Source organism: Drosophila navojoa, chromosome X (assembly GCF_054131105.1).
Source record: "Drosophila navojoa isolate 15081-1374.11 chromosome X, UAZ_NAV_1.0, whole genome shotgun sequence".
NCBI classification, from domain to species: domain Eukaryota; kingdom Metazoa; phylum Arthropoda; class Insecta; order Diptera; family Drosophilidae; genus Drosophila; species Drosophila navojoa.
The window spans coordinates 2,892,835-2,905,858 of NC_142895.1; the positions used below are offsets into that span (position 1 = coordinate 2,892,835).

Sequence of the window (13,024 nt, forward strand, 5' to 3'; positions counted from 1 at the left end):
TATGTGTGTAATATCGAAGCACTATATATATATAGTCTGTCGTCCATATGAAAGCTATAAAGCACTATAAAAAAAAAAAACTTACATTTCAGGCACAAAATCGGACAACTTTATATGAATATATATATGTATATACATTGGCTTTAGCACAAAATTTTAGTTTTTTTAATTTCAAAATATATATATTTGTTTGTTGTATTTGTATATTTATAAAATTAAATATTTATATATCAAAGCAAAACGTTGAACTTAAATTAATTAACAAATTGTGTAATTATTACATTTTTTTTTTTTTTTTGATATAACAAATTATTGGTAGCTCGTTGTTGAACTCTCTAAATCATTTTCATTTGCAATTTGAATTTCGCTTCTCGTTAGGTTTTTAACAAAGTTTTCTTTTTCTTTTCTTTTTTTTTCATTTAAGCAATTCTAATATACATTTGATAGTTTGAAAGGTAGAGAAAATTAATTGTTAACAAAACAAATATCACTTACACTATAGATAATAGATATATATATATATATAGACTATATATATATATAGACTTAGATCTAAGCACATGCATAAAGCGTACGATATTTTATCGAGGGATTTTTCTTTCTTCCTTTTTGCTATGGGTTTTATAGAGGCGTTTACAATGATTACAGGCATATAGCAGAGATATATACGAGTACATTATAGCATAGCTTTCTATATAGTTACAAACTCGATATAATATATATATATAAAGAGCTAATATATATATATATATATAAATTTAGTTTATATACAAGTTACAAAAAAAAAAAAAAAAGGGGGGGGAGGGGGGCATTGATTTTGTAGCAGTACATATTGTACCGTTCATATGGTATATATAGTCTATATGGTATATAAGTATATTTCTATGCTAGATAGACAAGTTTCTCAGTTTTGGCGGCATGGCTAGAAACAATCATTAGCTTTTCACACAACTTTTCCTTTCTTTGTTCGTTCACATTACGTTTTCATTTTTCCTTCTCTCTCGCTTTCGCTCGGTCCCTTTGCATTTGCTCTTTTTGTTTTTTTGTTTTTCGTTTTAGCTGTTGGATTGGATGGTCCACATTGGTTATAAGGCATACACAAAATACATACACATACATATTTCGAGTTAACACACTTGGATATTTAGCATTTCTTATCGTCTAAATTTCTACCGTAAATCAATTTCAACCCGCTCTTTCTCTCTCTCTGTATCTCTATCTAGCTCTCTGTTCGTTCCTCGACATCATTTCAATATTCCGTTTACATATTCCGACGAATCCTTTGTTTCATGTTAAATTTCACATAGTTTTGCAGGCAGGCAATAGCAGCAGCAGCTCATCCAAGAGCCCAATTCTCGATTCCCATTCCATGCCGGCCAGCTCCCTTCATCTCTTTCGCTCACTCTCTATCTCTCTCTCTCCTTCTCTCACGTGGTCCGCTCAATTGGCTGCTTGGCTGCAGAGCGCCTCAAAGTCACAGCGCTCGACGCTATCCACGTAGTTGGCCCGCAGCCGCGAAAGCGGACAAAGATCGTCATCCTGCGGACAGCCGGGCAGACGAATCACCCGCTCCTGATGCATTGCCAAAATTTGCGGCTCCCTTTCAGTGCAACTGCCAAAGAGTTGAAAATCAAGTTTAATCAATATACTCCATATATATATATATATCATCTATCTCACTCACTCATAGCGCACAAAAGCCAAGTTGGTTGCGAACGCATCGATTTCACTTGTGCGCCACAGACGCTTCGTCTCGAAATCCTTGTGCGTCAGCGGACGTTCGTCCTTGGCCACGCCCAGGTGGGCCAGCATCTTGAGCAGCGTTCCCGAATGGGTAAAGTAGAAGGTGGCATTGGCGCGTGGCTTCAGTGTGCTGCAAGGCAAGAACATTTCACAGGCATTCAAAAACAGAAGCTATACTAGATAGTATACTAGATCTAACATATTTCCCTATCCACTCATCATTCACGCTTGAAGGTGAATAGCATATGACCAAGCTATATGCAAAGATCTCTACTCCAGAGCTCTTCAATGCTCTTTGACTCTCTTTCTTCAAGATTGATCGGAAAAGATTTGGCACCTACTTGACTTGAGTTCTCTCTCTTTCAATCAAGTCAACTTTTGATATGCAAAAGATTTTCGAGCACCAATTGAAGTAGGCTGTGCATCGGAGTTGACATTCAACTTCTGTGAATCCGAAATTTCATTATCTAATCTCAATTTGATTCTAGGGAAAGTATTACATAAGATTAGTTGTGCCAACTACAAGAAATCTTGGAGATTGGCAAAGCTTTACGTTGCCTTGACGAGAACTCGTTAAGATCGTTAGATCCCTTATAATATCATCTTATCTATTGCTTATCTCTCTTGGCTCTAACTCACTCGATGGCCGCAAACATGTCTGCGATTGCCGGACAGGCAATGCGATGCGTCAATTCATAGCCATAGCCATCGTTCCAATAGTACTCGAGATCCTCAGCGAATTCCAAGGCGCTCAATGAGGCCACATCGAAGAAGCGACACCAGACGGATGGGGGCAGACGGCGTTGCCAGGCCGTCTCGAAGGCGCACACGGTATACATTAGCTGGACATCCTGGGTGGTCAAGTCCATTATTTTGGTAACGGCACGCACATGCGACACTGCTGACTGCATTGCGGGCTCCGCGTTGAAGCTACGTGCATAAAACATTGTTTCAGGATTCTTATCGACGTCCGTTTTCCAGCGGCTGCAGAGTTTATAAAACTGTAATGAAATCAAAGCGAGTGATTATTAATATTGTGGCTAGAGATAATGAGGGAATATGCGAGAGAGAGTTAGAGAGAGAGAGGGAGAGTCTGAGAGAGACTGGAGCGAGTGATCGTTATTGTTGTTTGAGCTACTCGTTGAAGCTACCGATTCAAGTACTGCCTCGCTTAGGTTACTCGCTATCTTCACTCGTTATCGTTAAAAGCTATCTTTACTCGCTGTCTTTACTAGTTATCGTTAGTCGCTAGAGTCAGTCGTTATCTTCACTCGTTGTCGTTACTCGTTAACTTTACTCGGTGAATTTACTCGTTATCGTCACGCGCTATAGTTATCTGTGTATCTAGCTCTACAATCGAAACTAATTTACGATTCTGTGTAGCTTTTCCTACACATTTGAAGCGCTCTTTAGTCCTTTCGTTCCTCTTACTCGTTACTTTTCTCGTATTGTACTCGTCAGGGCTACTCGTTGAAGCTACCGATTCAAGTACTGCCTCGCTTAGGTTACTCGCTATCTTCACTCGTTGTCGTTACTCGCTATAGTTAAGCATATAGAGCTAGATCTATATAATATAATAATGATATCCACAAAGACTCGTTAGTCTTCACGTTCCTCCTCCTTGCTTTCACTCGTTGCAGCTACTCGTCACTCGCTGATCTCTGCACTAGACACCGTATACACTCTACACGTGATTTACCTGGTGTAGGGCTGTAGACAGCTACCGTGTTGTCCACAAAGCCCACCGCCAGCTGAACCTTATACGGATGAAATGACAGGCATGTGGGGTGTCCAATTTTGGAGCCCATGAAGCCCTCGTTGCTGCGCAGTACGCTCTGGGTGCGTCCGTTGAGCGAGTAGATGCAGATCTTGGAGGCGTTGCCGCAGGCGATGGCATCCGCCACCTGATGGCTGGCCATGGCCGTAATATCGCCGCCCGCCTCCCACTGATGCAGTACGCCGGAGGCGCTATTCGCCCGCAGATCCAGCACGTTCACCTTGCCCGCCGTGCAGCCCGTCACGAACGAGGTGTCATTCGAGCGCAGGCAGGCATGCAGTATGGGCGCCGTGTGCTCCCGATAGACACGAATCCGCGCCTCCTGCGGCGGACAGCGCTTGTCGAACAGCCGCACGCTGCCGTCCGCACAGCCGGCCACAATCAAATCCCACGGCTTGTTGGCCACAAATGGCGAGAGGACGCGCACGCTGGTCTCGCGGGAGCCCAGCTGGAGATCGCTGAGCCGCAGCTCCCGCTCCACGTCCCAGATGCGCAGATAGCGATAGGCCTCGCACCCGACGACCAGGTGCTGGCTGTGCTGCTGCCAGGCCGTCACCACGTCCGTGGATCTGCGCTGCTGGCCCCGGCCCACGGCGTAGGCTGCGGCGGCCACCAATGCCATCGCGACGACGCTGCTGTTGACTACCAGCGGATCCGTCTTGAGTCGTCGCTGCAGATAGGAATTGTTGGCATTGCTCCCGCTTCCGACGCCGCCGCTGCCGCTGCCGCAGCTGCCGTTACCGGCGCCGGCAGCACCACCAGCAGCACCACCGGCGCTGCCGCCGCCGCCGCCGCCGCCGTTGTGATAGGCGGTGCGCGGGAATGCATCCCAGGCGCTAACCAATCGTGGCGACTCGCCCGACGACTGCCAGACGCGTATGACGCCATCGTCGTGGGCGACCAGCATCAGGCCGACATCCTGGGCGTTCAGCAGCTCAAAGCTGCTCACTCGCGCGAATATTGCCGCGGGCTGGCTTCGAATCCGGCGTCCATTGCTTCCGCTGCTGTTGCTGCCGCTGCTGCTGCTACCGCCGCCGTCGCCGCCCCCGCTGCTGCCGCCGCTGCTGCTGCCACCACCGCCGCCGCCGCTGCCGCCGGCGCTGCTGCTGCCATTGCTGCTGCTGCTGCTGCTGCCCACAGAGCTGCCGTGGCCCGAGTCCGACAGCGCTTCCGTCACGTAGCTGTGGACCAGATTGCGCACAAAGTCATAGACCAGCACCTTCTCCTTGTAGGCGACGGCAATCTGCTGCTCGTACGGCAGCAGCTTCACTATCGACGGCGTGCACTGCGTCTTGCGGACGAAGCTGAACGCGTCCAGGCGCCGGACGCACTGGTCCTGCTGCTCGCGGCGTGCCGTCCGCCGGATCTGTTCGTTGCGCTGATAGCGATACTCGCGCGTCCGCAGCTCCGCGGAATTGCGATCGACCGGCCAGCGCTGCTGACCCTCCTCCTCCTCGGTGCTGCCCTCGGCGCTGCTGTAGCGCAGCTTGCCCGGACGTGTAAAGTACGATATGGCCCACGGTATGAACGGCGTGGTCACTATCGGCTGCAGCACCTGCACCTTGGCGCTGTTCCCCTCCGCATAATGATTCGTCTCGCTGCCGCTGCTCCTCGCCGAGTTGTTGCCATCGGCCGCACTCGCGCTCGCGTTCGCAATCAGGCCGAGCACGGCGGAGCTGCCGGTGCCGGTGCCGGTGGCGCCCGCGGAGCTCGTCACGTTGCCGCTGTCCGTCTCGTCGTTCATTGAGGTGGTGCGCAGCTTGCGCTGCTGCGCCTCATTGCTGCCGGAGAGCCGCTGCTTCTGTGACCAGCGATTGTTGCCGGACGAAGTGCCGCCTCCGCCTCCGCCTCCGGCTTGTGCCGCCGCTGCTGCTGCTGCTGCTGCGGACACGGTCACTGTTGGCGCTCCCCCGCCCACCGGCGGCGACTCGCCACTCGCTCCGAGATAATTGCAGCGCGTATTCGGACTCGGCGGCAGGCTGACGCTCAGGAGGCTGCTGTTCAGCTTCTGCTGATCCCGTCCGGCCGCAGAGCTGCCAATGCCGGCAGCAGCAGTGTAATTCGTCGCCTCCTTGGCCGTGATCAAGCAGCGCGCTGCCTCGCTCACATGCGCCACGATCTTCTGGGCCGTCTCGGCGACCGCCGGAAAGGGATCCTGGCTCAGGTTGTAGATGCCCTGCCAGAGCTTGGTGAAGATGTACTGGAAGGGTATCGCATTGGTGGTCGCCGAGGTGCCAGCGTTGCTGCTGCAGTTGCCAGCGACGCAGCCGGTGCCGCCGGCGCTGCCAGACGAATTGCCAGACATCGAACCGGAGCTGACCATGTTCGAGATGGAGCTGGAGCTGGCGCCGCGTCGTATGGTCACATGCGAGTGCCGCTCCAGACTGTGCGTGTACTGGCCATAGTTGCCCGAGGGCGCATTGGGCATGCCGTGCGTGATGCTGGCGCTGCGCTCGCCGCCGCACGAGACCAGCGCCGAGCTGTGGCTGTTCATGTGCTCCGCCGTGAAGACCGTGACGAACTGCGACTCGAAGAGCAGCACCATCCATTGGAGTGCCGCGGCCAGCTCCTGGCGCACCAGCGGCGACATATCCTCGCCCACCGTCTCCACCAGGGTGATGGCTATGATCCGATCGATGTTGTTCGCCTGGCCCTCGCTGCGATCCGTCACCGAGCTGATGAAGGTGCCCAGCGCAAAGACGGCAGCGGCTCGCACCTCCGGTATGGGATCGCGCAGCAGCACCGAGAGCTTCTCGTGCGCCAGATCGCGGGCGCCCGACCAGCGCGCCTTCTCAAAGTTCTGCCAGAGCATGCCCAGGCATATGGCCAGCCACTGGCGCAGTAGCCAGCTGCTGTCGTTCAGCTGTTCCAGGCAGATGGAGAGCAGGGGTCCCTGCAGCGCGCTCGTCTGGCCCAGCAGGAAGTTGTGCACGATCGAGGCCAGCACAAAGGCGGAGAGTGTGCGATGCTGCTTGCTGACGGTGTTGTCCTGGAGCACGCTGAGAAAGTACTTGTACTCCTTGACCAGGTCCACCTGGCAGCTGGGATCGACGGCGAGTATCTTCGCCCAGATGAAGACCAGCACCGGCCGCAGCTCGCGCGTGGAGCTCTGCAGCAATTTGAGGACATACGGAAAGATGCCGACGCCCAGGGCCAGATTCACGGCCCACGGGCCCAGGTCGAGGAAGCGCGCCAGCAGCTCCAGGGCGCGCAGCCGATGCACCTGCGACAGCAGCACCTGCAGCACAATCGGCAGCTGTTCGGGCGGCGTGCGTGACTCCGATTCGCTGTCGAGCCACACCTGGAACGCCGTCAGCTGGTGCTCGAAGAAGGGCAGCTGGCGATAGGGTGCCTGCTGTTCGAGTATGTCCGGCAGCTGTTGCAGGGCCAAGTCGACGACCAGGTCCCAGGCCTTCCACATGGCGTGACGATGGCACGGCGGCAGGGCCGGCAGCGAGACCGGCGTACAGTCGTGACTGCGCAGTATGCGCTCGGCCAGCAGGAAATTCCGGAACAGGCTCGCCACGAGCAGATCCTGCCTGAAGAGGCGCTGGAACAGCTCACGCGGCAGCGTGTTCCACGCAATGGTGTCCGTGATCGCCGTGAATATCCAGTTGAGTTCGCCCATCATGGTGCGACGATCGTTCACCTTGCCCGGTATCTTGTCGATCAGGTCGCTCTGGATGCGCGGCACCATGCCCAGCTTCTCCTGCATCGCATACCATTTGAGTGCGATATTAATGGGCGTGGTCAGGCAACTGGTGAACAGATCCGCCGGCAGCTGGGCATTCATCGGCAGAATCTCATTGGCTGCACAGGCGGCCAAATGGATGCAGTTCTTGTAGCTGACCAGCTGGGAGGCCGACTGAGTGCCGGCGGCCAGGGCCTTCTCCAGCTCGTGCTCGTGCTGCTCGGCGAACGGCTGAAACGAGTTGATGATGATGCCGGCATTGGAGCAATCGTACACATATATCGACGGAGCGGACATCCAGTTGATCAGCTCGAAGATGCTAAGCGGTATATACTGGGTGAATGTCTTGTTGAACACCCAGATCTCGCCATTGGCGGTCGGCTTGGGCACGCCATGGCCATTGTAGTGGAACAGGATGCGTTCACCCTTGGCGTTGCGCCGCAGCGAGGTGCACAGCTTCTTGACATCCTCCACGGTGGGGTCATGGCACTTTTTGTAGCGAGCCCGCGGCTGCCAGCGTTCGTATTGCATCTGCAAATTGCTGCCGATCAGCTCCATGGCCTTTGGTGCCGACACCGAACTGGGATCGATCCAGCACTCGAGCCGTGAGCAGGGCTGTATTTTGACCACGTCCGGTGGATCGACGCCAATGTTGAGGCACAGCACCAGGGCCACACTGGCCGTCTTCATGCGCTCCCTAATGCGCCATGGCTGTGGCTCGAATTTCCACGCCTTAATCGATTCCACGTGACGCATCGCCGCAAAGCTCAATGGGCATTCTTTATCCGTATATGGCCGGCGTGTCTTTATCTCAGCACTGTAGCGATCCTCTTGATATTGCTGTTGCTGTTGTTGTTGTTGCTGCTGCTGCTGCTGCTGCTGCTGCTGCCGCTGCTGCTGTTGTTGTTGCAGTTGCTTTTGTTGCTGTTTATGTTGCTGCTGCTGTTGCTCTTGCAGGCGCTGACTCTTGATATAATCCTTGCTTGATATATAATTGCGCAGCCCGTCTCGGCATTTGGGATCGCTGTTCATGTTGCTGTTGTTGCTGTTGCGGCTAATTGTTGTTGTAGTCGTTGTGGTGCCGCTGCTGCTGCTGCGCTCCCTGCCAGACATTGGCACCTGCAGCGGCATCTTTCACTATATGGTATATATTTTTATATAAATATATATTTTATATATATATATGTATATGTAAGTACCTATTTATGTGTTGTGTGTGTGTGTGTGTGTGTGCTGGTTTTTCTTTTTTTGCTGTGATTATTGCACTTGGCAATTCTTTTTCTCTTCCTTCCAATCCTCGTGCTCGCTGTTGTTGTTGTCGCCAGTAGTATTATAACTTAGTCAAGTCATATGACGTTATACATATATTCAACATGACCAATCTCAACACCAACAACAACAACTACGTCGACTGTGAGTGTGACCTGTGCACATAACCCTACGCCTGCAAGGCGGCCTGCAGCAAGGCGGAAACAAAACAACGGCGTTGTTTTTTTTTTTTTTCGCGATCATAGAGTTCTGTGTGCATAGAGTGGCCAAGTCGGCACACCAAGTGGACGCGGGTACAGCTCACTTCGAAACCAAATCAGTGACGTCGTTTTTTTTTTTTTTTTTTTTTTTCGTTCGCGTTTTTCGATCAGTTTTGTAAGTGTGTGGCAATTTGCTTGGGCAATGTCTTTGCTCGTACGCACCGATTGCAGACAATTGTTTTGCCAAAAAATAGCAAAGGTAAACAATGCTTTTCAAGTGTTAAACCGTATAGAAAATTAATATGCACGCGCAGAACGTTAAACTAACCAGATTTACGGATTTTCTCGCTTTGTATGTGCATGTGGTCGTCTCTATGTACATATTGTGCATATATATGCCTATATGTATGTGTACATGATGTATGTATGTGTGCGCCTTCATTTAATGTTACCCTCCACCATATCCACAATGATGCCACATCGCGGTTTCTTTGGCGCCAATTTTGAATATTGTGAACTCTTAATTAGCTGCGCCGGATTTAAATTGTAGATCCGCACCACGATATTTATTTGATTAATTTCATTTCAAAACCATAAAATCACCTAAGGATCATATCGAAAGATTCACTGAAATTTCAATTACATTAACCAGATTACTTGTTACACACACAAAATAATAAAAATACGATTGAGTGCATCGTTTACTCGATTGTCTCTGTCCTGTCTCTCTTTCTCTCTCTCATTCACTATTATGTCATATAGATCATATATACATAAATGTATATATACATATACGTACATATACAAATATTTATGTAAATAATACTCACCCGCAATACTGGATCTCGATGCAGGGGCTGTGGATAGTTGATGGCATGTATACGATGACGTCCAAACAATCCAGTTGCAAAACTTTGCGCACTTTTTAGCGTTCGTTGCGTGGCCGTGTACTTCATATAGAACCATTCCGGATTATATAGATCAGGCAAAAGCTTCGGAAAACGCAGTTGAAACCGTTCAGCGAGCTCGATTAACTCATCTTCGCCTTCGGCAACAAGCACTTTCTCATCGTCCTGCTCAATGTGCGACCAGCTCCAACGACGCAGTCGATTAAGTTCATCATTGCACAAATTCGGTTCAGATTGGGCTAGAATTTGCGTCTGTATTTCAGATAAACGTTCTTTAGCTTGTAATATAACCGACTTGCTGGGATTGCGCGTGCCATGGCGAATGATTGCCCAAATTCGTGTCGGGTGGCAACCTTTGGAACAAAACGAAGCGAATGAGTTTGTGCAGTGTAAGCAGCAGCACTAACCAGAGAACACATAGACCGGACACGTAGTGTAAAGTGTTTTGCACACTTTTTTTTTGACATTACGACCCACACCACTTCGTATTTGCTCGGCTCCTCACTTTTAGGTTCAGGCTACTAAAATATTCGAGAGCACAATCATTTTGCTTCTGGCGCTCGACCGAGATGGTCGATGGTTGAACAAAAGATCCCTCTGTGCTCAATGTTTCCTTTGCTCTCTCTCTCTCTCTTGGTGCTCTTTGCTCTCTCAAATGTGTATATGTGTGTATGCATGTGAGCACAAGCAGCAGCTCTGAGCTGCCAGCTCACGAAAATTGAAATTTCTTCGCAGCAAGAACCCATGCCTTCCCTTCTGTGTGAAGAGTATACCGAACTTATCAAACCGTTTGCCAAGCTCGTACAAAATATGTATATGTGTTTTCGATTTTAATTGTGGAAAGGGTATGAAAGCGTTGGTGCTCATGATGAAAATGCTTTCGCGGCGAGCGTGCACACACACAGTCTTTGTTGCTATATATATTATGAGCGTTTGTGTGCCTGTGTGCGTAGCACTTGCTGCCTGTAGCAATTTTAGGTCCCAGCATTTGCATTTGGTTGATCTTGAGAAGTGCGCACACTTATATATGTACATACATATGTATGTATGATTGTATGTACGCACGGGGCGCGATGCCCACAATTGTGGAATATCACTTGTAGAAGCATTTGTATGCCTATGTGCCCTTACATGTGCGTTTGTGTGTGTGCATGTGTGTAAGCATGGGACGTCAACATTGGTGTGCATGTGTGTATGCATGGGACGAGAACATTGGCTGCCTACCTCAACTAAGAATTGTCTGAATGATTTTGGGCTCGAATTGAAGAGGCGCGCTTATAACTAAAGTGACAAGTGCATATGCCAATTCTTTTTAGAAGTTTATTTTTTATTGGCATGCACCTGTATATGTATGTAACTATATGAACAGGTACAAAGGATCGAAAATCGCATCCCATTTGTATAGTAAGCTAAATAAGATACTAAACTTTTGTTTTAATTCCTTCTGATAGCCAACCCACGATCATTAAAATTAAATCCAGGTGCTTAAATATAAGCGCGAGAGTAACTATACTACACACATACACATACAGTATGAGTTATTCGACGGTCACAGTGCCACAAAGAATTGGCATATGCACTTGTCACTTTAGTTAATCAGCTACTTACATAAATACATACATATGTATGTATGTATAAGCGCGCCTCTTCAATTCGAGCCCAAAATCATTCAGACAATTCTTAGTTGAGGTAGGCAGCCAATGTTCTCGTCCCATGCATACACACATGCACACCAATGTTGACGTCCCATGCTTACACACATGCACACACACAAACGCACATGTAAGGGCACATAGGCATACAAATGCTTCTACAAGTGATATTCCACAATTGTGGGCATCGCGCCCCGTGCGTACATACAATCATACATACATATGTATGTACATATATAAGTGTGCGCACTTCTCAAGATCAACCAAATGCAAATGCTGGGACCTAAAATTGCTACAGGCAGCAAGTGCTACGCACACAGGCACACAAACGCTCATAATATATATAGCAACAAAGACTGTGTGTGTGCACGCTCGCCGCGAAAGCATTTTCATCATGAGCACCAACGCTTTCATACCCTTTCCACAATTAAAATCGAAAACACATATACATATTTTGTACGAGCTTGGCAAACGGTTTGATAAGTTCGGTATACTCTTCACACAGAAGGGAAGGCATGGGTTCTTGCTGCGAAGAAATTTCAATTTTCGTGAGCTGGCAGCTCAGAGCTGCTGCTTGTGCTCACATGCATACACACATATACACATTTGAGAGAGCAAAGAGCACCGAGAGAGAGAGAGAGAGCAAAGGAAACATTGAGCACAGAGGGATCTTTTGTTCAACCATCGACCATCTCGGTCGAGCGCCAGAAGCAAAATGATTGTGCTCTCGAATATTTTAGTAGCCTGAACCTAAAAGTGAGGAGCCGAGCAAATACGAAGTGGTGTGGGTCGTAATGTCAAAAAAAAAGTGTGCAAAACACTTTACACTACGTGTCCGGTCTATGTGTTCTCTGGTTAGTGGCAGCAGTGAGCAAACAGCTGTTGTTCTCGCGTTTACTTCACTGGCAATATCTTGTATATGTGCACTGACCAGACGACACACACACATAGATGAGACATGTAGAACAAATTTTTCTATAGCTCGAAACTGTTAAGTGGTCGTATTTGCTCGGCTCGGTCGCTGGAGGTTGGAGCAGTGAAAATACTGCACGACAAAAACAGTGCGCAGTAAGCGCTCAATCGAAGTGGTCCCAAATCCGTATGTGGAACAGCTATGTGCTCTCTCGCTCGCTCTCTATGGTCGCTGAAATCATCACTCTCAGCAACGCACAAAAATTGAAATTTTTCTCTTTCCTTTTAACTTAACAGTTTCGAGCTGTAGAAAAATTTGTTCTACATGTATCATTTATGTGTTGTCTGGTCAGTGATATGTGGTATAATAACAACAATAACAGCATACCATCGTATAACGGCGGCGTTTCGTTGTAATTGGCAATGGCGCGGTATGGTGTCTTGGTTGATAGGTGGCGTTCGATTTCATGGCGTTCCAAATAATTGCAGGCAGCCTCATCAGCTGTTGTCAGTTGCGGCAGTACAAACAGAAGCGCTGGTATTAGCCAATAATGTAAATTAAGCATTTTCTTCCCGTTGCGTTGGATGGGACAGTAAAATTTGTCAGTTCAGTGTGAGAGTTAAAATTTAGGTATGAACTAATTACAAAACGTAAAACATTTATGTAAAATTTTGTAAAAAAAAGAAAACTTAAAATAAATGACTTCACACGCACAAAAGTTGAACGTGTTTGCCAAACGGCCCAAAAACAAATGAATATGTTATTAACAGACAAGCTGCAATTGATACTATGACATGCTGATACAGCTAACAGACAGTCACACTCAGAGGCACACACACACATACGCATACGCACGCACACAAGCGCGCAG

At 48.7% G+C, this 13,024-nt stretch overlaps 3 protein-coding genes across 3 annotated transcripts in view; 1 reads left to right on the forward strand and 2 right to left on the reverse strand.

The window, feature by feature from the left end:
* The window catches only part of LOC108656283 (immediate early response 3-interacting protein 1), a 98,214-nt gene that overhangs the window by 80,271 nt on the left and 4,919 nt on the right, over nucleotides 1–13,024 (forward strand). The gene's annotated exons all lie outside the window — the stretch shown is intronic.
* Nucleotides 593–12,890, reverse strand: Mipp2 (Multiple inositol polyphosphate phosphatase 2). The gene is made up of 5 exons (XM_089263142.1): nucleotides 12,541–12,890; nucleotides 9,511–9,941; nucleotides 2,383–2,744; nucleotides 1,685–1,873; nucleotides 593–1,612 (listed from the first exon to the last, which is right to left on the reverse strand). Exons 1-5 carry the CDS (start codon nucleotides 12,716–12,718, stop codon nucleotides 1,441–1,443), a joined length of 1,332 nt encoding a protein of 443 aa, XP_089119268.1. The 5' UTR covers nucleotides 12,719–12,890; the 3' UTR covers nucleotides 593–1,440.
* On the reverse strand, nucleotides 2,513–9,069 carry raptor (regulatory associated protein of MTOR complex 1). The gene is made up of 3 exons (XM_089263133.1): nucleotides 8,411–9,069; nucleotides 3,443–8,348; nucleotides 2,513–2,744 (listed from the first exon to the last, which is right to left on the reverse strand). The coding sequence occupies exons 2-3, from the start codon at nucleotides 8,340–8,342 to the stop codon at nucleotides 2,737–2,739; spliced, it is 4,908 nt and encodes a 1,635-aa protein (XP_089119259.1). The 5' UTR covers nucleotides 8,343–8,348; nucleotides 8,411–9,069; the 3' UTR covers nucleotides 2,513–2,736.

Excerpts from the sequence above, each read along its gene's own strand:
- Mipp2 (XM_089263142.1), bottom strand. The coding sequence starts at position 12,718 with ATGCTTAATTTACATTATTGGCTAATACCAGCGCTTCTGTTTGTACTG. Across the intron at positions 9,942-12,540 it reads AACGCCGCCGTTATACGATG|GTTGCCACCCGACACGAATT; the intron begins GTATGCTGTTAT and ends TTTGTTCCAAAG. Across the intron at positions 1,613-1,684 it reads TTGGCTTTTGTGCGCTATGA|TTGCACTGAAAGGGAGCCGC; the intron begins GTGAGTGAGATA and ends ACTCTTTGGCAG.
- raptor (XM_089263133.1), bottom strand. The coding sequence starts at position 8,342 with ATGCCGCTGCAGGTGCCAATGTCTGGCAGGGAGCGCAGCAGCAGCAGC.